This window comes from Nesoenas mayeri (assembly GCF_963082525.1).
Source record: "Nesoenas mayeri genome assembly, chromosome: 5".
Taxonomy (NCBI): Eukaryota; Metazoa; Chordata; class Aves; order Columbiformes; family Columbidae; genus Nesoenas; species Nesoenas mayeri.
Window position 1 is genome coordinate 36,882,454 of NC_137548.1, and position 24,011 is coordinate 36,906,464.

At 49.4% G+C, this 24,011-nt stretch overlaps 1 protein-coding gene across 1 annotated transcript; it reads right to left on the reverse strand.

The window, feature by feature from the left end:
- Positions 1-13,192: 13,192 nt before the first annotated feature.
- ZFP36L1 (ZFP36 ring finger protein like 1) lies at positions 13,193-16,762 on the reverse strand. Its single transcript, XM_080344530.1, has 2 exons — positions 16,583-16,762; positions 13,193-15,681 (listed from the first exon to the last, which is right to left on the reverse strand). The coding sequence occupies exons 1-2, from the start codon at positions 16,637-16,639 to the stop codon at positions 14,731-14,733; spliced, it is 1,008 nt and encodes a 335-aa protein (XP_080200656.1). The 5' UTR covers positions 16,640-16,762; the 3' UTR covers positions 13,193-14,730.
- Between the last annotated feature and the right edge of the window lie 7,249 nt (positions 16,763-24,011).

Consider the following 24,011-nt stretch of genomic DNA (forward strand, 5'->3'; position numbering starts at 1 on the left):
GAGGGCTGGCCATGTGTACTGTCTCCTGTGTGCAGGGGCTAACTAAAGCAGAAAAATTTCTTTTAAGGTAAAGGGCTGGCATTCAAGGAGGAATCATGCTTCTTTCTTACAGTATGCAACTGGTGTCGAGCAAAAAAATTCCTTTAAACTTTTTAAACTCACACTTTTAAATTTTTTTTTTTTTCACTTGAGAATACCTCAAGGGAAATTCCAAAGAGCTCTCTGTTTGGATTTGTTGGTATTTATATCTGAGCTGCAGCAGTAGAGCTGTGTGAATAATGGATTAATGTTCCAGGCAGATCTCAAATAAAATAACTGAGCTTCTTCATCAAATGGAACCTGCCTTTTTTTTCCTGCCCAAACAGTAATAGTCGGTTCAGGAAAGCACCCAGTGCTTAATCTGTTCACTTCTTTCTCTCTCCCTCTTTTTTTTTTTTTCTTTCCCCAAAAAGGGAAAACTCAATTTAAAAAAATCATTCTAAAATGAAAGCCAGCATGTAGATACTGCTGCACCTAAGCATGCCAATGGTTTTGAGCATTTTCTGCCAAAGTTATTTGCAAACACAATACTTTTTTGCTGGCCTGAAGTAGCATAGAATCAATTATCTTCACAAAATAATGTGTCCAGCGCACTCATGAAACGTTGCCTTGACGTCCGTGGGAGCAATAGATCTGTGTTTGATCAATGCCTCACAGCGTGAAAAAAAGCAGTGCTGACTTTCCTCCTCTGTTGCCAATGCAGCTCCTTCGGAGAGACGGGCCAGGCACCCAGGGTGATGGGAATTCAGTTTCCATGACTCATCCTTTCCTGGGCTGCTGTGGAGACAACCAGCAAGTGGTCAATCGGTGACAATTGTCATGGGGAGCTGATGATGGGGATGCTCAGCCATCAGCATATTTCACAAGAGCCATTCAAAAGGCCTTCCTCTTCAGGAAAGCAGGACCAAAAACTGCCTCTAAACCTGAAAAATTCCACCTGTATTTCTTACCAAACCCCCATCTCAATCACCTTCCACTGTGTCATTTATTTAAAAGTTACTTTTTATAATACTTTTAGCAATAATGAGAGTAAATCAACCAAAGCACTGAACAACTTAGCAGGACCAGGTAAGTGTCAGGGATGTATACGCAGAGGAAAAAGAAGAGTGCTTCAGACAAGGAATAATTTAGAGAATATTTTAAAATTATTCCATCTTCTAATCAAGCCTTTCTGTAACCCTTCCCCCTACGGCACATTGTGTTCTTGCAGTTCATAAAGAACAGGAAATATGTTCAAAGAGTAGAGAATAACAGTATGCTTCAAAAACACTAAGCTCTCTACACTTGTTCTGGGTGGCTTCCTACAGTCCCATGACACAGCTGGATTTATCTAACACTCTATCTGAAGGGGCAAGTCTTATTTCCATCAGGCCTCTTTTCCAGCCCTTCCCTTGAGCCAAGCCTTCACTGAGTCAGTACAAAAATTCTCCCTTTCTTTTTTTTTTTTTTCTTTCTTTGAGTAGTTTTCAATCCTTTGTCAGCAGAAAAGATTTATAGCAGTTTAAAGGACCAAATATTCATAGCATTTCTTCCTTGAAGTTCCAGCTTTGCTTTTGGGGTGGGCTAGGAGATGTCTTTGATAAGCTTCGGCTTGCTTATGTGTTATATTAAGGAGCACAAAAAAAAGCAGACATATGCCAGGTAATTCCCATGCACATATCCTCAGCAAGCTGCATACTGTGACGACAACAAAACCTTTACACATTGCTGAAGTAGCTCATGCTTGCAGTCTGGCTGGTTAGTCATATCGTCCCCACCACTGCTGGAGATAGGCAGGTGGGGTGGGAGGGTAAGAAACCAGCAGTTTATGACAGCAGCGAGAGGATGATGAGGATGAAATTACTGTCCTGGAAGGAGGAGGCCTTTTTAGGAAGCCGGCTCCCCCTGGGCTCCTGGGATGGGCTGCTTGCCACTACTCAGACCATCACTAGTCCTGCCTCTGTACTGCCTGACCTGAGCACCTGGGGCAGGGGGAGAGGATAGCAAACACAGGTCAGCTAGGCACATCAGCTTGAACCAGCCTTTTCAGATGTTCTCTCAGGGAATTCACTTTGTTCTGGCAGATATTCGAGAGGAGTGGAGGTCCAGTGCAGGTCCCAGCAGCCAGAGTCCCTGTGCCACCTCGCTTTCCCATGCAGGGAGAGGGGACGTGGCATCAGTAGAAAGCTTGATGGTAGCTCCTGCCACCCCTCCACAGCCCAGCGTCTCCAGTTCCCCAAATCCATGCAACAGATGCAGACATGTCAGAATATCCCATAGCACAGTGTGGCATGGGGAAGGATGAAAGGGGGGAAGGCATGCTCCCCCCGCCCTGGGTTCACAGCAGAGCAGTGGCCACCATGCCATGCATCGCCCCGGGGGAGGTGGGTACTGAGTCTGAATGGGGGCTGTAAAAGGACACTTAGCATCCATGTGCTGGATGGCCCTCCTCTTGTCGCTATGCATGCATTCAGCATTCAAATCCGGCTTCATTTCCCTCTGAAAGCTTGCATTGCAATTAAAAATAAAAAACCAAAACACACCACACTAAAAGCAGGGGATTTTTAAGAACAATTTTGTAATACAGCAAACTCCAAGCAGGAGTAGGCCCAGTTGTGCTAGGTGATGTACGAATACAAAGGCAGTTCCCAAATGAATATGGTCCCATACGATCATCTTTTGTCCAAGACACAAAGCAGCAGCTCCAAATGGCTGGTAATCTTTTTTCCATGGTGCTATCCAGGTTTGAAATAAGTGGGGTGTGGTAAATCTATGCTGACGTAAATGAGAGAAGGTGTTGTGAAGAACCCAGGACAGGGAGAGCAAATTAAAAACAGAGCAATCTGGTGGATATTACACAAGAAAAGCCTACTCTATTTTCTGTTTCTTATTTTTGTGACTGCAGAAATTCCCCTCCTCTTAAATGAGAGACACGAGGCCAGAGGCCAGAGCCAGCATACTTTGCCACAGTGAACCAGCCATAACCAAACAACGAGACTGGCAATGGGACTGTGAACCAGACATCCCAAAGCTAAGGAACTGGAGATTCAGAGCTGCAGCTGGGTCAACAGCTGACGCCTGTCTCTGATAGGGGATGAACCCAAACCTCAAAGACACACACAATTATATCTGGGAATGCGACTGCCTACCAAATCACCAGTGGCACCGTTTCTCTCCTCAAGGCAATGACAGTCTTTTGGTTTGTTTTTTTTTCCTTCCCCTCTCAAAGCTGCAAAAAGCTGCGAAGCAGACTTTTTCCACTTGTGGAGGACAAAAAACCTTCTCTGCTTGCTGCATTCGTTTGCTAAATAGCATGACAGCCTGTGAGAAACATTGTCTGGGCTTGATTTTTATGTTCCTCTTCCTCTAGCAAAGTTCCTGCAAGTTCAGAACAAACAGATCAACACAGTCAAGCACAGCTTGTAGCCTAGCTACATACTTCAGCCTTTGCTCTGAACTACTGAGGTTTTGGATGATGTCAGTCTGGTCTCCTGAGGGTTGCTGTTGTCATCAGATAGTGAGGCTGATAAGGCACATGTTATGATGAGGCATGCTGTTGGGTCTAACCATAGTATCGTGCATTAAGTAGCCCAGAAAGCGGTGTGTTTCCTGGTACAGTGCCTCGATAAGGCTCGCGCCGCTTCATAGGTATTTCCACCACACTGTACTCTATGCTCAGCACGCAACAGATTGCTGACAGCCTGAAAGGGCGAACAGCACCAGGGTTCAAAAATCCAGTTCCTTTATCAAAAACATGTTTGTTTGGAACTTTTTGTTTCCTTTCCTGATCTCTATTTTACTTTTTATCTATCTATTTATTTATTTATTTATTTGACCTTTTACAGAGTGGGTGAAAGCAGGACCCAAACCAGCTGTTCAGTCAGAATCCTGGTCCCTCATCCAGTATTACCCCACTGCATTCAGGACTTACCTGAAATCCAGCACAGCCTGTGAGCGAGGGGGCCCTTGGCCAGATTTGAAGGCTCTAGCCCCCCCCAGCATTTGTTTACACACTGCTCAGATGCTCAGTCCTGACTTGTGGCTTCTTCGTCTCTTCCTGGCTTACTTTATATTGAATGTTATTGGTTTTTTACTAGTAGACCAAGTGATAACAGTTCAGGACCAGTCCTGTGTGTCAGAGAGCACTGAGAGGAGTTTTTACATTGCCTTCACCTGGAATTTACTTTTTTAGCATTCATGTTTCTTGTTTACTTTTTGTATTTCACCTAGATGGAGCAGAGGAACACGCTGGATCTCTGGTCACCCCCCACTGCCAGCCGTGGGGAAGGGTCATGGCAGTCTTAATCCTACCAGTGGGATCACGCAGAGTAGAGGAGCAAAAATTGAGGTAATCCTTGGGCCTGCTCTGGTCTTTCCACAGTTAATCTCCATGTACTGGAAAAAGTAGAATAATGTACACTTTCAAAATCCTAATTATACAAATTATCGTCATGACCCCCACCATCTACCAGTTTTTAATGAAGAAAGCACCCATTTCACTAAATCCTCTATGACCCAGTGGGGAAGTGTGGTGCTTGCGTGTTAATGCAGCAGCAAAACCCTGACCTGAGAAAGGCATGACCTGTGTTGTCTGAGAGAGCCGTAGGAGCCTGCAGCCTTGGCAGTGAGAAGGAGAGTTCGGGTAAGATGGGACTTACGGCAATACAAGGGCGTTGGGTTTTTTTCCATCCCCCAAAGGAGATGAACTCAGCACACCCTTTGAACTTATTGAGCCCTTTTAGAAAGTGACTCATTACAAGCTTTTTTAGCACATGAAGAGTATGAGGTCTGAGCCCTCCAAAGGACAAGGGAGGCAAAGTCAGAGGAGGACACCTCCTAGGAGCAGAGCTCCTCATTTCAGCAGGCTGGAGGGGCTTGATGGGCTTCCAGCTCTGTCTCCTGATGTGGTCCCATCAGTCTCTGACTCTCAGTAGAGCTGACAGCCTCCAGGGCCAGGAGACAAGTGTACTTGGTATCTGAACGAAACCACAAACCCTGTCTTGCCCCTCACACTCTCCTCCGCTCACTTTCCTGGAGTGCTCAAGTCTTAATCGCTTGTGGGACACAGGGTCACGGTCTTACCAGTCCAAGTGGTTTTAGTTGCTAATCATTTTGCTTGTGATGACATAGTCATACACTGAATAAGAAAAAAATAGTGGAAGAGATGATAACGGTGACCTAATAAGCATGCTGTAGGTCACCCATCTTTTTACACCAATTTTGATAAGGCTTCTTATAAAGATTGTTGGAGGAAATAAACAGTATGACCCAAAGGGCAAAGTTTTTCATGGATAATAAACCAGTGATGTGATAGGAAACAGCATTACAGGTTACCCCTCCCTCTTGAATTCAGGAGTTGGAAGGACCCAAGAATCTTTACTGTACCATCCAACTTGCTGACAGAAACAAAGTGCAGGTACTGTTGCTGGAAAAGTGTCTGATATTGCTGTTTGTCCAGCTCATCTACTCCTTATGGGTGTTTTTAGCAACTAAAATAAGATTTGAATGCCTTTTTTTTTCTTTGGATACATTAGGCATCTAATCTATCTTTCTTTACCACAACTGGAAACCAGATTCTCATTGCTGAAAGCCTAACACAGGTCAAGAGCAATTCATAAAACCAGCCAGCCTGCCTTTCAGCTTCCAGATGAGACAGATGTTAAAGAAAATATTTTACTTGCAGTACACCCAGAGGTGATCCAGCATCCCTGAAAGAGGGTCATCACTGCTTTGTCAAGGAGTCTCCTTTCTGGGGCAGAGTTTGGCTATAAAACATTAGTGATGTGGCAGCCACCGGTGAGGGACACTGGATGATTTAGTTGATATAAATAACTTGCCAGAGTTATTCAGAACAGTGAAGCAGCACATGGTGAAAAGCTTGCTGTACTTTTCTATACTGACCAACACTAGGAAACCAGGCAAGCCAGCTGCTGCTACAAAATGGAGATGAACATTTGTGACAAACAAGAAGGGACTGTTACTTTTCCCACTGCACGTTTGACTATTAGAAATGAGCTGACCAGGGAGGTCACAAGATCAAACTCTACAGCTGAATTTTTTTAAGGCTGGATAATTTTATGACCACTGTTAAGCACTGTAATTTATGTAAACCAAGATAATGATAAGTGGAAACAAACAAACACATGTTTCAAAGCTTATGTTCTTGGGACAAAGATGAGCATCTCTCCTTCAGGAAGGAAAACCAAAGGGCAGGAGCGTGTCTTCCTATGAGCACGCTGGCGGGGACTCCAGGCAACCCAAGGATCCTGAGTGCCACAGAGCACAGTTCTCATATCAGAGCTAGATATTATACATGCATGCATATTCATACATGCAACCCAGTGAGGATAAAGTCCCAGGAACCAGATACCCACCACCACCAGGCTGTGGGAGTGGAGCCAGGATGTCCCACAGTTTAGGACATCCTATTTTTGAGCAGGCAGAGGAGGAGAGGGGTGGAAAGGTTTGTAAAAGCAAATTGCCTTGGAACAGGCTGGGGAAGAGCGCAGCTGGCAGGAAAGCTGAAAGGTGAAACCACACATGCTGTTCTATGAGGGCTTCACCTCCTAGAAGTTGGGCTCCAGTCTTGTTAACCAAAGCGGATGGGACACAAAGTTAATGGCCACAAAACTCTGTAGGAGACATTCAAATTAAGTATTAGGCTACATATAGAGAGATTAAAATAGCCTGAGCATTGAAACTCCCTGAGATGGGCATGCCGTGGGTGCGTCGGCACTGGAGACATTCAAGGCTATTGCTAGACAGCTCTCCGTGCCTGAGAGGTGGTTTGGGGTTAATGAGATCAGTCCTGTCACAGTCAAGAGTGAAGGTCTGGATGACTCACTAGAAGTCCCTGTCAACCTGGATGAGACACTGATAACCCTATGGGCCGCCTGTCTCCAGCCTCCAGCACGAGATCGCTGGCCTCTCCCAGCTGCCTGCCCTCAAGTTCTTACAAACTGCTCAGTTTTTAAATAAACTTTCGTATATTTCAAAAACACCTCTAGTTCTCTTTTAATCCACATTGAAAACGTTTTTCTGGTCAGAAAAGTGCTGGAAGAATGAAAATATCTTCGTCAGCTGATTCAGTCTATGAATCCAAAACGACTTTACCTAAACTTAGAGGAAAATTATTTTCTGCAGCTGCTTTAGGTCTTTGATCTGGGCACCCTCAAGAGGGAGCGAATTAGATTTATTCTTGGCTTTTCAATCCCATGATAAATGTGTAAGTCTAATCAGGGGCGAAACGGGGTTATTTGTAAACACAGCACAGAAGATTTGAGGCCGAGATAAAATAAGCAGGGAACCTCTTTGCACGTTTTCAGTGTCATCCCTTTTCCAAACAAAAGCACACCTTGTACACTCTGATGTTGGCCTTGAACAAAATCATTCCTCATTTCTTGTGACTGTAACTTCTTAGTAAATCAGGACTTTGCTAATGCCCAAAAGCCCTTGCAGCATCTCCAGAGCTGTGAAACACAGTATATTCTCTCCATGTAGCTGTAATCAAGGTAAATCATGGTGGCTCCCGCATAAGACTGCTCAAGAAATCTCTTTATAACAAACACAGCGAGAGCTTCCAGAAATAACTTCATTGACGTTTGTTCCATATTGCTTAATGTCTCCTTAGGGGCCGTGGCTACCATCCCAAACAACATTTCTATGGGTTGCGTGGCTACATCCTTTTCCTGTGAATCAACGTTGGCATCTGCTCATCCAGAGTATTCAGGAGAAATATTTGCTGTTGCCTGGAGACTAAGACAGGAGAAAAAGTATCAGGAGTCCTAAATTATTTTTGCAGCTCTTTCTCTGATACTGTGCCACTGCTGGACAATCCCCTTCACTTAGCAGTTGTATATCTAACGGAGTTTTAAAACCTGTGGAATAGGTACAGTTATATTTGCCAAGTGCCCGAAATACCTGTAAAATCTTCCCAGGCCCATGCGTGAAAGGCATCATGTAGAAGTACAAAGTGCATCTGCTACATAGGCCAACCAAACTCCATCTGTCTTTGTCAGCATCGTCCTCACTTCCACCTTCTGTCCTCTCTGGGAGGGAGATAAACCCTGCAGAGACAGAATGACTCCACTGAAAGATGTCCAGCCAGCCCATTCGCCAACTACCAGTGGCCTGGTAGTAGCAGAGATACTGCAAACAGACCACACCTATGGCTTTACCTCTGCCTGGCCGGTATGCTGGGGCTGAAAATACACAGAGAAATACTGAACCCTGAAATGTTTCCACTGCCTCCAGTTGTTAAAACTTTTCACATCACACCAACAACCGCTCACATATGTGGGGGATGAGGAAACTTCCTTCCACCCAGAGGTGCAAGAAAACTCCGGAGCTGGCAGTCAGGTGCTCCACACCGCCTTACAGCCCGCAGGATCCTGCATGGAAAAATTTCACTTCCATGTGTTGACTAAGTTAATGTGGTGGGGATAGTGGGCGGACATAAAATGAAACTATGAAAAGAGATTAATTTGCAGCTGGAGCCCAGGCAGGGAGAAGTCCGGTCCCCTGTTTGCTCAGAAAACGGCAGGTTTGACCAAGACCCAGTCACAAAGAAGGGGCTAAGGCAGCAGTAGTTAAAAAAAAAAAAAAATCAAACCAGGGGGAAAAAAAGCAGCAAAAGTTAAGCAAAGCCTCTCTGAAAATTAAGATGTGGAATTCAAAACATTTGCAGTATAATAAACCCAGGCGAGCCCATAAAGCTTCACCAGCCAAAAGGAGCTCTGTTCTGCCCGGGAGGAAACCCGACCCGCGCCCCGCCCGCAGCCGCCCCCCGCCCGCTCCCCGCCCCGCGGCCCGGCGCTCCGCTCGCTGCCCTCGGCTATGTTTAACGCGGCGTCTGTTTCCACTCTAACCCTTTCAGTTTGGAGGGGGAGGATATAAATCAGCTGCGGAGCTGCCCACAGGGCTTAGTCACAGCAGGTATTGGCTTAGGATGTCTTAGAGGAACTTTTTTTTTTTTTTTCGCTGGAAGTATTCTAGGGAATAAGCATCAGCTTTGTGAGGCATTGCTTAACAGGCCAGAGAGTGTCCAAACAAAGGCCATTTTACATCACCAGGCAAAATCATCTAACGTTTTGGGCTGAACTCGGCCTCAAGCATGAGGGCTGTGCCACGAGTTCCCAGCAGACACTTGCAGCATCCCTACCAAGCCAGTCTCGCCATCCCTCCCAGCGATCCCAGCCCCAGAGAGACCCTCTCTGACGGGTGTGGCCCCTTCTTCCCAGCTGAACTCCCTCCCAGCACTAGTTCTGCTGTCTTCCTCCTGTTTGTGGCTGGTTCATACCCCGCAAACTGCTTCTGCTATGGGCTTCTCCTGACCCGTTTTCTGCAGCCACCGGGTAAGGAAGGCACTATTCTTCAGTCTAAATTTTTTTGCCTGTTTTCACTTCACCCACCACACTTCTGCAGGTCACCAGAGCATGTGGTCACTCATCACACCACCTCCTTGCAGCAGAACTGCCTCCCTGGCCCCACTGCATGGTGCAAGACCTCACGTCTTAATGTTTGCCTGTTGTCATGTAGGGTACGAGGAGCCTCCCTCAAACACAGGTCACTCTCTCTCTCCCTGGCAAGCATTGGGGCTGTGCTTTTCTGTCAGTACTGCCCCTGGACAGGCCTGCAGCCTCCAGCCCCTGCAACACCTCCAGCACTGGAGCCGGGAGCCTCCCTGCTCACACACTGACCGCTGCATCTTCTCCCAAAGCCTCTTTCTCCAGACTCCAGCACGTGCTGGCTTTTCCCAGTGCAGGCCACACAAATTGCAGCAATTAGCAAGTGTAAAGGGCATGCTGTGGTTTTAGTGTGTGTTATTGCAGCTTAATACTCATTCATAACCTTGGGCATAGTCATCAGATAGTATCCAGCAGGCCACATTATCCAGACCTTCTCAGTGCCGCTGCTCCTGAGACCCACTGGAGAGAAAGACCCAGTTCATGAGCCTTCATGCATCCCAACACCATTAGTAAAGAAGTCTTCAGACTCGAGACAACATGGCTTGTCTCTCACTCTTGCTATCCCTATGCTGTGTGGACTTGATCTCTAGCTCTTGCCTTCCTCCCAATCTCTCACGGTGACCCCATCATTTTTCTGCCCCATGGCGACCTCCCCTCTGCTTGCACAGCCTGGCAGAGCTGGTCTTCCCTATGTGATTTGCAGCAGCAGCTCCAAGTCCCATTTGCAGACCATTGCCCTCCCTGTGCAGGAGACATACAGACTGAGAATTCAAGCCAGTTAGTAATAGTCCTCCAGGCATATTTCTGCTGTTCTCTACTTCTCCAAGTTCTTTTCCAATTTTATGCTGATGAGGCAAATTCTGTCAGGACCAGGAACTTGAAGCATTTTAGGGATCTTTTTGAATGGTATTTTTTGTTGCTTGCAATCTGCTACACCATGGCTATGTACAAGTGGTGCTAAGCAAAGGTTGGCAAAACTAGATAGAAAAGTTCCCAACTGCCTTTAAAAACATCAGCAACAACAACAAACCCTATTTGACTTTGCAGCTCTCATCTACAGAGCAGTTTGGTGAATGAGGTGGCTTCTGTTTCTACAGCTCCCAATTGCAAAACCGAAGAGCTTTTGGTACAAAAGTCACATGTAGCCCATAGCAAGGGAGTAGCCAGTACAGTCAGTGGGAGACCTACAGCTGTTGCAGGAATTAGGAAGGAGGGAGACAGCTATCAGAGTGGGATTTGAGCCACCTGAAGCTCTGCAGATCAAAGTCATCATGTTACTCCTCACCAAGAGGCAACTGGCACAGGCAGCCATACATGCTGGCAGTAACTTCCAAAGACAGCTAGACATGTTGAAGGTGGATAGCATTAGAGTCACCTGACTTTGAAGCCAAGAAGCGTGATAGCTAATGCCTGCAGCCCAAAGGCATGGACCCAGTCTTCTGACAAGAAGCCCATGGCAAGCACTCCTGACGATAACAAAAAGTACATGAGGAACAGCAAGAGCCACCATAGGTATCACCCTGCCCCACAGTAAGAGCTGTGATTGCACCAGGGAACACTCTGCCATGCCACCTCACATGGGATGACTGGTATCTTGTTCTTGTTGCTGCTCTTCTCTGCCCCAGCACACGAGGCACATCAGGAGAAACTGCACCAGCACACAGGCCAGCCCTTTCTTCCTGGCCAGTCTGAGAGTCTTATGCACTAAATCAATGAGCCAGATCATGGAGGAGCCCTTAAGTCAGAGGAACTTGTGTCTCAAAACCATCATGCCAGGAACAGCTATTTTACCTTTCTGAGCCTTGGCTAGGCTATTACCAACCATGGCGAACTGCTAGGGGACACAGACGAACCCTACAAGAAACAGCATGGATCACTCATCCATGGTAAATCCAGGGAAGGAGAAGTCCCTCCAGACTAGCTGCTGCCATATACTCAAGCTGCGCTGAATGCTAATGGTATCAGATCAGGCAAATCCCTGCATTGCTGGAGGCCCTTTCATGCTCTCTGTCTTACAAACTATTACAGAAGTAAGCTTCTGATGCTACCTGTTCTGCTCTTCTCTATCCCCCGCATGACCTAGCTCAAGGTTAGTTTCAAAAAGCAAAACACTGAGTGACAGGGCATTTATCATTAATAAACTCACAGGAGAAAGACGGTGCTGGCTTCCCAGGACCACTGCATTAGAAAGACAAGGTAAGTACACAGGTACCATGAGTGAAGACCTACTTTTGGCACAGCTTCGCAGTTCTTTGTCATATGAATAGCACCGTGCAACTAATACAGCTATTTTCTTCATCAATTATTAACTGGGCAAAGACTATTTGTTTGAAGAGCTGCACATAAAGGCCAGAGAGGAAGCAAGCAGTTTCAAGCGCCACATGCACACCCTGTGATAGGCTTGGGATCCTCTCCAGATCAGATACATATCGCTCTTCAGGGGCCAACAGCTCAGCTTCCAGCAGCGGGGAAGGTGGCAGGCTTGGGTGCTTGGTGCAGCCAAGCACAGGCAGAAGCCCATCTCTCCCATGGGCACCATCACCATTGTGCGTGTCCACAAGGCTATGGTCAGCAGAAGGTATCTGAAGGCTGCTGAGCAGTACCCAGGCTGTGCCCAACCAGGGATCTTTGCTCAGGGATCAGCATGCAGACTGCACCACGTGCTAGTTACATCAGCATCTGCCGAGCAAACTCCCCATAGAACTTTTGTGCTATTCATTTGAACCAGCTTCTCCCAGCCACACTCCTCTTCCACCATCTTTCCTACACCTAACTCACCTTTATTGCCAGACCACACAAGAAAGCATGTTGCACAAAGCCAACAGCAGGGAAGGTACATCAGTGTAAGCCTTGAGGCTTTTTTTTGGCAGGAACTTTTCCAACATGAATTAGGAAATATCTCTCCTGAACAGTGAGGCATGTCAAGACAGCTGAAGGCAGTAATATTCCACCCATTTTGGAAGAGAACTGGAACAGTTGCAGATGAAGAGCACCAAGCTTGCTCCAGAGGAGAGCTCAAGGGTGAAAACACAAGACTTAACACCATGAGCAGTGCTGGCAAAGAAGTGTCCCTACACAAAACCCTGGCTTCACAAGTTTCTGGGATTGCTGACTATACTTCAAGGGGTACGAGGGCTTGACAGCAATAGCAGAGTGATCTGTGTGTACACCAAGATTTTGCTAGGAGTTAATCCTCCTCTCCAACAAAGCACCAAACAGCAACTCTGCCAAAGCAGACCAGTACCACTGACAAGCCACAGCTGGGACCACCTGTACCACTTGCAACATTCCACTTCAGCCTCACTCAAAACACGCAATGGCTCTCCTTGAGGGAGAAGTTGCTGTGCAGGAACACGGGAGGAACAAAACCCCATCCAAGGTTTAAGCTACACTGATCAGGAAGAAACTTGCAGGAATAGACCAAGGAGCTTAAGATGGGAGAAGGACTCTGTAAAAGACAGAGAGGGTTAGAGGCCAGGAAGGCAGGTTACATCAGGTATTTGCTGCCATGGATCCATGCACCCACACACTTGCAGGGCAGACCCATTGAAGCAGAGACGAAGATGGATGCCTGAGCACATGCTGGGGACTAGAAGGGTCAAGAGGAGGGAAGCATCTGCATTTGAGTGGTTGTCTAAAACCAACCCCTTGATTTTTGCAAGTAAAACCAGCTCCACTGTCAGTTTCTTGAAAAAACTTGGGGTTTATTGATTTAAACTGCAAACAGTCGTTACAAAAGAGATACTCTTTTAAATAAACTCACACAAAGAGGAAGAAAAAGCAATGTAGTGAACAGTAACAGGGGGGGAAAAATTACATTCATTATTCTTTGTGCCAGTCCCGTTCACCTCGGCACAAAAAACTCCAAACTTGGAATACAGAAATGCAAAGACAAACTGTATTTGGAATGTCTTCAGATAGGCACTTTGAGCCCAAGGCTTTTCTCCTTGAAGAATCTATACAAAAAGAGGAAGATCTTCCTTCCACACTGTCTCAGAACAGAGCTCAGGTATGTACATTCTAAAGCCCAGGTAGGCAAGACCCAGGGGAGGGGAAGAGGGGGATAAGAGGAAAGTCAAAGAAGCACATTAACTCAATTTGCAGTCCAACACAAAAAAAAAGGGGGGGGGGAAATTCTAAAATAAATAATCCAAACACAGTTTTTGCATTTTTTTAAATTAATTTTTCATTTTTTAAAATAAAATAACCAAAAAAGTGTAAAGTTACAAAAAATGTCATTGTAGTATAATATATTAAACTGTGGGGAAAAAAGGAAAAAAGACTTCACAATCTTAAGATTAATATGGAAGATCATAATTTAAACATAAAAGAATATATTCTATGGATTCATCATCCCGATAAATATGAACAAAATTAACAAAAAAAGCATAGGTTTCGGCAATAAATACGTTTTGATAAGTTAAATAAGCTTTTTTATATTGTTGTGCAGTGACAAGCAAAATTTGCTCTCCAATTTCTGAAAAGTTATACAAAATTAAAAACCCAGAAAAAATAATAAAAAGCTTGGCGTGAGTGCTCTAAGATAGGTCTAAAGTACTCTAGAGCAAAACCATTAAAGCTATGTCTACTGGAACTTTGTTTACATGAACTTTTGTGTGTGTGGAATGACTTGCGTCGGCCCCACCCCCTCTATTTCTTTATTTAAGATGTCACATGAATACATGGGGAACTTTAGCACCAAAATCAAGTCTCTCATAGTCCATCTGGTTTCTGTTTTCTTTTGTTTTCTTCCTCCCAGTCGAAGTCCCACTCATGTTACAATCTTTGTCCGTTCTCAGCTTTTCTTCCCACAGACCTGAGCAGATCCAGGCAAGATTAGTCTCTAAGGGTAGGGGAGAAAGAGGACTGGATGTTAACACTTGCCCACATGCCTGCAGCCTAGCAGAAACTGGCCAGTCGAGCAAGGACTGGGAGAGGGCGATGCAGTACGTGGCCAGTGGAGGGAGCTGGTTCTGGACATTTCCTGCACATCTGGAAGTGCACAGAGCTGCTGGTGCCCTCTGCAGCTGGAGAGGTAATACAGTCACAGTGAAAGTGTTAAAAGGCACTAATTTTGTAAACGTTATTGCTTTTCATTGTAATTTGGCACTTAAGGTTTAAGCCAGTGGGTCTACGGCAGGCAGGCAGACATGTTAACATCCAGCTCACACTACTGGGGACAGGGTAGGGGGAGTACAGCTTAACATCATAATAGAGGTGGGGGGGAGCAAGAGGAAACCCCAGATTAGTCGTCAGAGATGGAGAGTCTGCTGAAGATGGGAAGACGTCTTGAGGTGTCCAGGATAGGGGAATCTGAGCCGCTGTGGCTGCTGCTGGAGCTGCTCAGATAACCCTCCTGGTCAGAGAGGGAGTCCTGAGGACTGGGTGGCGAGTCAAACATGTTGGGGGACTCGGACATGGGCCTGAACAAGAAGGTGGTGGCGGAGTTCCCACTGGGCACCTGCACCCCCATGCTGGGGGCAAAGAGACTGACCAGCTCCTGGCTGGAGAAGGTAAAGGGGTTGCTGGCGCAGTCAGGCAAGGTGGGGGAGCCCAGCAGGTCGTCAGCGCTCAGCATGGGCGGTGGGGTGATGGAAGTGGGGCTGTCCAGCAGCCCGCTGGCAGCAGTGCTGGGGAAGCCGGCGAAGCTGAAGCTGTGCTGCAGGCGGGGTCTGTCGGTGACGGCGGGCTCCCGGCTCCCCGCCACAGCACGGCGCTCCTCCGCGTTGTGGATGAAGTGGCAGCGCGGCCCGTAAGGGCAGAAGCCGATGGTATGGAAAGTGCGGCAGAGCTCTGTCTTGTACTTGGGGTGGCGGGTGAGGCTCCGCAGCTCGTGGATGCCATGGGCGAACTGGCACTTGTCACCGTATTTGCAGGCACCGTTCTCCTCGAAGGGGCGGCACAGCTCCGTTTTGTAGCGGCTAGAGTTGACCTGTCCCCCGGGCTGCTTCTGCTGCAGCAGGCGCTCACCACCCTCGGAGAAGGAGCGGTCCCGGAAGCGGCTTTCCCGGGGGCCCAGCATGGGAGCCGGCTCCCCTTTCAGGCTGCTGAGGAGCTGGTTCTGGTGGAACTTGGAGTTGGGGAGGGTGACAGAGTGCCTCCTAGGGAAACCCCCGCCGGCCGGGGTGCCCACCGCCTTCCTGTCCAGCAGGCACCCGCTGACACCCGAGGGGCTGTAATTCAACATCTTGTTGCTCTGCGGGGAGAAAGCAAGGGCCCGTCACTGCCACCGCCTCCTCTGGCGTCCCCACGCAGCCCCAGGAGCCTCCCACGACACAGCACACAGAGCGGCGCCCCGCCGGCTCCCCACCGCCGGACACCGAGCACGGGGGCCCGGGGAGCGGCGGCCGCCCTGCCCGAACGGGCCCCCGCCCTCGGCACCAACATCTGCTTCAGCCCTTTTCGCCGCTCCACCCGAGAGCCCCGGGTCGCCCCTCCCCGATCCCCCGCGCAGCCCTCGCGGAGAGTAGTAACTAAGCGAGCCAAGCGCCAGACGCAGGGGAGCCGTTGGCTGCACCCAAAAAAACTCCGAGGTCGGAGCTCTGTTCTGGGAAAGCCCCCCGGGGGACTGCGGCGAGCGGGAAGGGCAGCGTGCAGCCCTGGCGCCCGCCCCACCGCTCCCCACGCAGCGCGGCGGCGGCGCCCTCCCAGCCCCCGCTGCCCCCAACCCCGCTCCAGGGGCGAGGGGCGGCCGAGCCCGCGGGGAAGGAGCCCGCCCGGCCCCGCGGCAGCGCCGCCGCCCGCCGCGCCCGGGCGTGTTGCAGCGCGGCGGACCCGGGGGCAGAGGAAGGATCCGGCCCCCCTGCCCGGCGCCGCGGCTGAGCCCGCCGGGAGCGGGGAGTGCTGCCCCCCGCCCTCCGGAGCGGCCGAGGCGGGAAGCGCGGGCGGCGGTGGCGTGGGACCCCGCGCCCCGGGACGGGGCGGCCGCACTCATTCTCGCCCCGCACCCTCCGGCCCCGGCGCCAAACTTGCTCCCGACCAGAAAACAGGGGAGAAAAAAAAAAACAGAACAACCCAGAAACAAGACATTAAACACGAACCTCAAAGTAGCTGAAGAGCCCCGACGCTGGAGGAGCAGCCCCCGACGGCGCTCTTACCTTGCATAAAACTTCGCTCAGGTCGAAGATAGTGGGCGACACGAGGGCTGTGGACATCTTCGGCGAGCGAGGGGGGAAGCGGGTGGGGCAGCGGCGCACAGACACGAAGAGTCACGGCGTGGGTACGGCACAGCCTCCAGCGCCCCGGCTCGCAGCCTCCCCCCCACCGCTGCTGATGCCGCCACCAGCCCTCCCAGCCGCCGCACCCGCTCACCGCTTCCAGCGGGCTCGGAGGAAAGCTCAACTTATAAAGTTTCGGACTTACCCCCCGGGAGGCGGAGCCGACGGCGGGAGGAAGGGGAGGAGGAGGGCAGGGTGATTGACACCGCGACTGAATCACCCGGTGGGGGGGCAAGCCCAGAAAAACTTTCGGGAGGAAGAAGGGGGGAGGGGAGGAGGGGCGAAGGGGGAAAGAAACCCCCGCGGGCCGGGCCGGGGTGTGTGTGCGCGCTGAGGAGGAGCCAGTTGTGCGGCCTCTGCATGCCTGTGCCAGCGCGCGTGTGCGCGCGTGTACCGCGGGGCGCGGCGCGGCGCGAGGCGGGCGCGCACCCCCCTGCCTGCGCGCGGCGGCGGCTGCGTGCGGGGCCCCTCGCGCGGCGCTGCGGCCTCGCGTTGTCCCGCGTCACCCCGGGGGACAGGAGCCCCGCGCGCCGGGGACGCGCTGGTGCAGTCGCGGCCCGCGCCGTGTCTCACAACTCGCGCGACTTAGCGGGCTGGGGTCTGCCCGCCTGCTTTCAAACTGGTCCGGTGGTCGGCCGCGCCGCGCGCCTTCGCGTTTCCGCGAGCTGCCTTTGTGTACATTCACATCTCCCCCCTCCAGCCTTACTGCTTTTTTCCAACTTTTATTGAGACCTGACGGGCTCTGCAAGGGGAAACAGCTCACATCCACATTCATTTAAATTGTTAAAATCTGTGTTCGCCCTTTAAAAGGGTGCTTGATAATTTTTTTTCTCCCTGTATAGTTCTCTTCTAGTCCCCAGAACTCAAAACTGTAAAACTGAAAAAAAAAAAGTCTCTGAGCAAGTAATGGGTTCCAGATTTTAGTAGGCAACGTATGATTCATGCTGATATCGATACGGCGGAGAGGAGGGGGGAGGACAGCGGCAGCTTCTGAGTTAAAAAAAAAAATAAAACAGCAAAACCAAAATGCTTCAAGGCTTGTCAGTACCGGGGTGCCTCAGCGTGAAATCTGCCCCTAAACCCTGAGCCCAGCTGAGGCAAAGCTCAGCTTTACTATAACTTCAGTGAGTGTTTCATCTAAGGCTAAGCGATGGCATCCGGGCCCCCTCCCCCACATAGGTGGGCAAAGGGGGTCCCTGCCACAGAACCACAGACTTTTCCTCCTGCCTTGCGCTCGGGCATGGCTGGGAGAAAAGAAACCCCCGCCTCGGGCAGCCCAGCGCTGACCCGATCGGCCATCGCACTGAGAACTCCAAACAAACTATCCGCTTCCTCTTCTGTTTGCTTTAGAGTCGCGGGATCTGGACTTTGAGCTGGCGGCTGATCTTTTTCCCCTCCTTCGGTCTTCAAGTACTGCCAAAATAACCAACCGAGAGAAACGCCCACGGGCTCCAACTATTCCAGATTCTTGTTTTTAATGTATTATTATTATTTATCTAAGGAGAGCAGTCAGGTTCCTCGATTTTCCTTTTCTTTCTAGTTTCCTTTATTTTTTTCCTTGCTGTGGCCAGAAGTTCGAAGTAACCAGGGGAGAGACCAGCCTATTATTTTCTGCAGTTGTTTACTCGTTCTGTAGATGGTGCTTGTTCCCAGGGCTCTGAGCCTCTCTATAATTAAACCCATTTTAATTGTTAGGTTAGAAACGTCATTTCGGGGACTTTCCAAGAGTTACCGAGAAAGACAGCTGAGATAACTATTTCACTACTAGGTCGCTGGCAGCCCAGTTCTTGCCCCGGTTCCTCCCGGTGGGCCAGCCATGGCACCAGGCTGAGCGCAGGGCTCGGTGCCGGAAAGTGGGAGTCGGAGTCCAGGGACACAAGCCCAGCCTTCCACCACCACTGCTTTTTTGCATTATTCACTTGCCCTGTGTGCATTTGTTTTGGAAACTTGAGGTTTAAGGTTGGTCATTTCCACAGATGAAGCGGCGAAGGCTGAAGCCGGGAAGGAGTTTTTTTCCAGTGATTTAGCTTGGCAAACCCCGACTCCATGGTGGTCTGCTTTGCATTGGCTGTGCACATGCTCAGATCAGGAATTTAGCTGCTCACCCCACCTCGTGGCTAAAAGTCAGAGCCCTCCGGGCCAGAGTGGGAATTTGTATGGGCATGAATTCACACTGAGCGGAGGAATGAAAAAATCAGAGCCTTGCACCTCCCACCAGAGCTGTGCCAGAACTTTGATAAATGCAAATGAATAAAGATAGGTAAATGAATAAATGAAAGTCAATTATTAAAGAAGTTCACCGGAAAACTGAATGAATGCAGTGCCATGCTCACTCGCCTTCTCATGGATCAGTCCACCTGGTGGATCAGTCCACCTGGGCTCAGCACATTCCAGCTGGGATACTACAGCTGGGCCTGGGAAGCAGAAATAAATGTCCAGGACTTCCTGAGCCCTTCCCAAATCCATCCTCAGTGCAAGAGCAGCTTCTGGAGCCTTCTCGTTCCCTGGCTGCAGTGCAAACAGATGCTAAACTTGTCTCAAAATATAGAGGGGTGAGATTCTTTGTCAAACCTGTGCACACATTTAATGGAGGAATTAAGAACTGCTTTCCCAAATGAGAGCTGAAATGGGCCAGAATAGCCAGAAAACAGGGAAGAAGCAGGGGACGGCGAATGAAATAATAAAGGCAAGAGGTTTAAAGGAGTACTTTTTCCAACCATGTGTATATATAAAACTGTGGGCTTGTTGGCACATGATGCTGTTGAGGTCAAAAGTGTAAATGGGTCAAAAAAGCAATTGGACAAATTTATGGAGGAAAAGTCCTTGGAGGTTTACCAAAGGCAAAGGCAGACCTCCATGCCACATTGCTGGACAATGCACAGCAAAGTATCCCTCCCTCTTTCACCCATTTTTCCCCCTAAGCATTGGCTGCTCTTGGAGGTAAGAGGAAGGCTACAACAGACCTTTGATCTGACCCAGTCTGGTTATTTTTACATAGTTAGGGTCTACTTTTATGCTTTATACTCTAACTCTGATGGGCTTGGAGGTGCACCTCACAAATTTGGGATTAGCTGTGCAGTATCAGCTTGTTTGGGCCAGGCAGGAGGAGGTCAGCACTGGGAAGCACAAATTGACACTGCCTTGTCCCCGAGCTGCTGGGCACGGTTTCACACGCTGGCCTCTGGGAAAGGCTGGAGAACGGTCTCACAGCGTGGCTGTGCTCCTTGGCCTGTTTAACTCCCCGTCAGGGTAATCAGAGGTTGCTTAGAGCACCGAGTATAAACTGAATCCAAGTGCCAGCTTTGCCATAAATATATTTGGTGATGTTATGGCTCCCATAGTAACAGAAGAAGATTGCTATCTTAAGACACCTCCACTTATCTTCACCTGCAGCAGTTCGGCAATAGGAAGCCTGCAGGTCTGCTTGCATCGGTTAGAGTTACTGAGCAAGAACGCAGGTGCAAAAGAACCTGAATTGTTGAAAAAAAGGCCGGGGAGTGGTGGTTTGGTTTGTTCCCCCTCCTACCACCCAGTTCCCAAAGTTTCAAGCTAGGAAAGGGAAGTGCTTTCATCACAAGTCAGGTTTTCCCCTGTGAGTTTTGGACGAGTCGGGCATTTTGCTCCCCCACTCCCATGGGAATCTTCAGGTAAATAGACATGCCTTTTCTGCAGCGGTGCTCCAACATACAGAGGCTGGGGAGAGAGGAAGGACAAACCTCCTGCCTCTATTTCTGCTGGGGATATAAAATGAGTCAAAGCTTTCTGCAGTCACTATTCTATTCATATCTTTTGCGTCTGGTGCTATTTTCATTGGCTGTGCCCCTGGAGGTAGATGCATGCAAGTGTCTTTCTGCTGGTCTCCACAAGCGGGTGTAGATGTTTCCTCTGTTCCAGGCACCTCGTCAGACACTGCGGCCTTTCAGAGGGAGTAGGCGGATGTCAGTGTGGCTGTTACCTGCCTGTCCCTAACTTTTTAATCCTTCCTTTTATTTTGGCCTTGCACTCCTTCCATGGAACATCTCTGGGTAGCCGCTGGGAGATGTGAATAGCCCAGAATGGAAACCACAGCTTGTAGGTGCCCCCTCTGCCAGGCTTTTCTGCCACCCAAGGAAGCCTGCCCTCCGCCTGCTCCCAAGCAAAAGGGATATTACCAGCTGCTTGGTGAGAAAACAAATTCGCAGAGATACAGGAAAGTGTGTTAAGGTGGTGGGAAGCAACGGGAGTGAGATTCCTGCCAGCTCGGGTATGTAAACATTCATAAAATAGCGAGTGTGTGCATGTGTGTACTTTGTGGTGGCAGGAAACCCAAGAAGCTAGCTGCATTATTTTTGCTGGAATTGGTAGCAATGGTGCCAGACAAATATTATAAGCCCTTAATCCTCCTGACTTTACACCTGTGAATGACCTAAAGACCATCCAAGGTGATCTAAATTACAGGACATCTTTACTAATTAGTAATAGGGTTTGGGATCTGATTCATAAAGAGGGTTTTCTGTTTCTCAGTAGTTCAGATGCTGGGCTGCCTTTGGGGGAACTGAGGGGAGAGGGAGACAGGAGGTGGAGGTAGTGTGTGGCCTCTTCTGAAAGTGTCACATGGATGTGACTAGCCTGCCACAGACTTAGCACCGGTGGCACTGACAAGGTACTGCAGTGGAAAAAGCAGAGGTGTCCTGTTAGCAGACGCAGAGTAAGGAAATTGGCTAAACTTAATGGATCTAAGTTATAATTTCCAGTGGAATTACTAATGCAGTTAATATATTTCCACTTAGCAGGACAGCAAGGCCATGCTAGTGTTTAGGTGTTTGTCACGACTGTTGAGGTGGCTGACCTAGCTATGTCTTGGGGTCCATGCAGCTGCACCCAGACACATACAGCCTGTGCTGGGTGTGGGAGCAGGGCTGAGGCACAAACCAGTGTGGAAAATAATGTTTGAGGGCCTGGAGGAAAAGAGCATCACCAGAACCGGCTGCTGCATGGTTGTGGAAAGTGAAGATGCCTGCAGAGTAACCTCTGCCTCTCTCCTCCTGGCCTGGATGCAGGGCTGTTGCTGCACTTCATCTCCCTAGCAGGGCACCCACCAGGCTGCCCGGGGTCTGCACACGCTGTCCAGATGCAGGGCACAGGGCTGGAAAGCCCGGCAGCCCCTCCTGCAGCACCGCAGAGCTCCCCACTGCCCGCCCGCTGCTGGCACCCTCCTGCAGAGAAACCACCCTCTTCTTATCAAGGTTTGCCTGTTCCCAATGAAGTTGCAAACCCTTTAGGGCAAGGGGCAAGTCTCATCTGATCTCTCCTCCCTGAGCGTGCCGCAACTGCATGAAGCTGGAGAAGGGATTTCTATCCTACCAGTGCGTTAGTAGGAGCTGAGCAAACGCCCAGCCTGGCTACAGCAAGGTGAGGGATGGAGCAGGAGGTGTTTCACGCTGCTGACAGAGGAGTGCCCTGAAGCAGGTGTCGGGGTGACTGGTGTGCTGTCCCAGTGCAGGTCCCCAGAAAAGCACCCATCCCTGCGCACTCCCTGCGGGAAGCCCACGCACATGAGACAGCCTGTGCAGCTGGATGCCAGTACCTTCTTTCCTCCAGGGCGCAGATAGGCATGTGGCGGTCCCCGGGTCCCCAGCATCCCTGCTGGGCCTGAACTCAGGAGCTGATTATGGTGTACAGCAAGGGCACAGCTTCAAATAGCTACCTTCAACCTGGCCTAGTCTGCACAGGGCTCTGTGCCTGCCTGGGCAGAGAGAAGACAAATATCACTCACGTAAGCAAACTGTCCAGGTTATGGGAAGTGCCAGAAGCTTTAAAGAGGCTGTTGGCAGTTTCTAGAAAAAACAGCAAGTGACACCTTCTGCACGTTGAAACAGCAATTGCCCTTGTGTTGATAGGGTGGTTAGCATACGAAACAGTGATCGGGGACATGGAAAGGCGCAGATCTCAGAAATCAGCAAAAATTCCACATTTCTTTCGAATCCTGCTTTGACACTCCCAAGCCCATACACAGCAGGGTGATAACATAGCACAGAGCAGCCCTCGCTGCTGATTTATTTAGCAGATGTCAACTGGTGGAATGTTTCCATGATTTTTCCTCCTGAAAGAATGTGCTAAGACTAAAAGCTTTCACTTTTTTTTTTTTTTTTTTAAAGGAAACTATCTAAAACTACTTGGGAGCCTCCTCTAGGATTGTGACATTTGTCCGACATGCAATGCTGGTGTCAGGAGACAGTGCTTGCTGTGCTGGTAGCAGCTTGTCTCCAATAGCCCCAGCTGCAACCCCCTGATAAATACCCTTTTGGCCCTTCATGGTGGAACTTGTCGTAACCTTGTTTCCAAACAGACCAGTTGCACTCCACACATCTGACAGCCCCATGAGATATTTGCATCAGGGAGGCAGCTTGCTTTCCTGCTTATCATGTCCCATCAAAACACACTTTTAGGACCAGGCAGGAAGCCAAGGTCAAGTCTCCTTTTCTTTTTTTTTTATTGTTCCCCCTGCCTGCTCTGAATACATGATGGTACAGACTTCACTTCCACTGTTATATCTTTTCCCACAAGACCGTTGCCTCATTCAGACCACACCAGGAAACATGCTTTCATCCCTGCAAGCTGGGCATCGCTGGAGCAGCCCATGCCCGTAGGAGCCATGTGAAGACGACACAGGGGCGAGGCTTTGCAGATTCCCATGCACCTGGGATAGAGAGATTTGGTCAGGTCCAAATGTGGGAGGGCATTTCCAGGAAGCCTCTCCCACTGCCTCTTTTGTCAGGCCCGTAGCAAAGGACATCAATGAGGATGAGATTCCTCTCACCTGATTTTAGGTGCCTAAAAGTTAGGTGTCTAAACCAAATTAGTCGGACAGGCTTCCTGCATAGTCAATGGAGACAAAAAGGCACCTCTAGTGTGTGATTCATTTCACCTATCTTGAACTTTTATCTTGAGAAGGGCTGACTCACTTGGCAGCCAAGCACCAGCTTCTCTGCTCTGACTGTAAAGGCAGATTGGCAACTAGCTGGGGATTTGACAACTATGTTTTGGATGTCCCAAGTTAGGCAAGGTGAGTCCTATCCATGGCCGTGGCACTGGCTGTGGGAAACACCATCACTGAGCTCCAGCTTGGGACCCTCCCACCCCATTTCCCTCAAAGGGTCCGTTTCCAGCCTTCTTCAAGCAGGTCTGTCCAAATCACATTATATTGGTCTTTTTCCCATTATCAGACCAAGTTAAATATTTACAAAGCACCTGGGGACAGGGTCCATGTCTTCCTCATGTTTGTATATTCCCCAGAGGAGTGAAGCCCCTGCACTGGGGGCAGACTGGT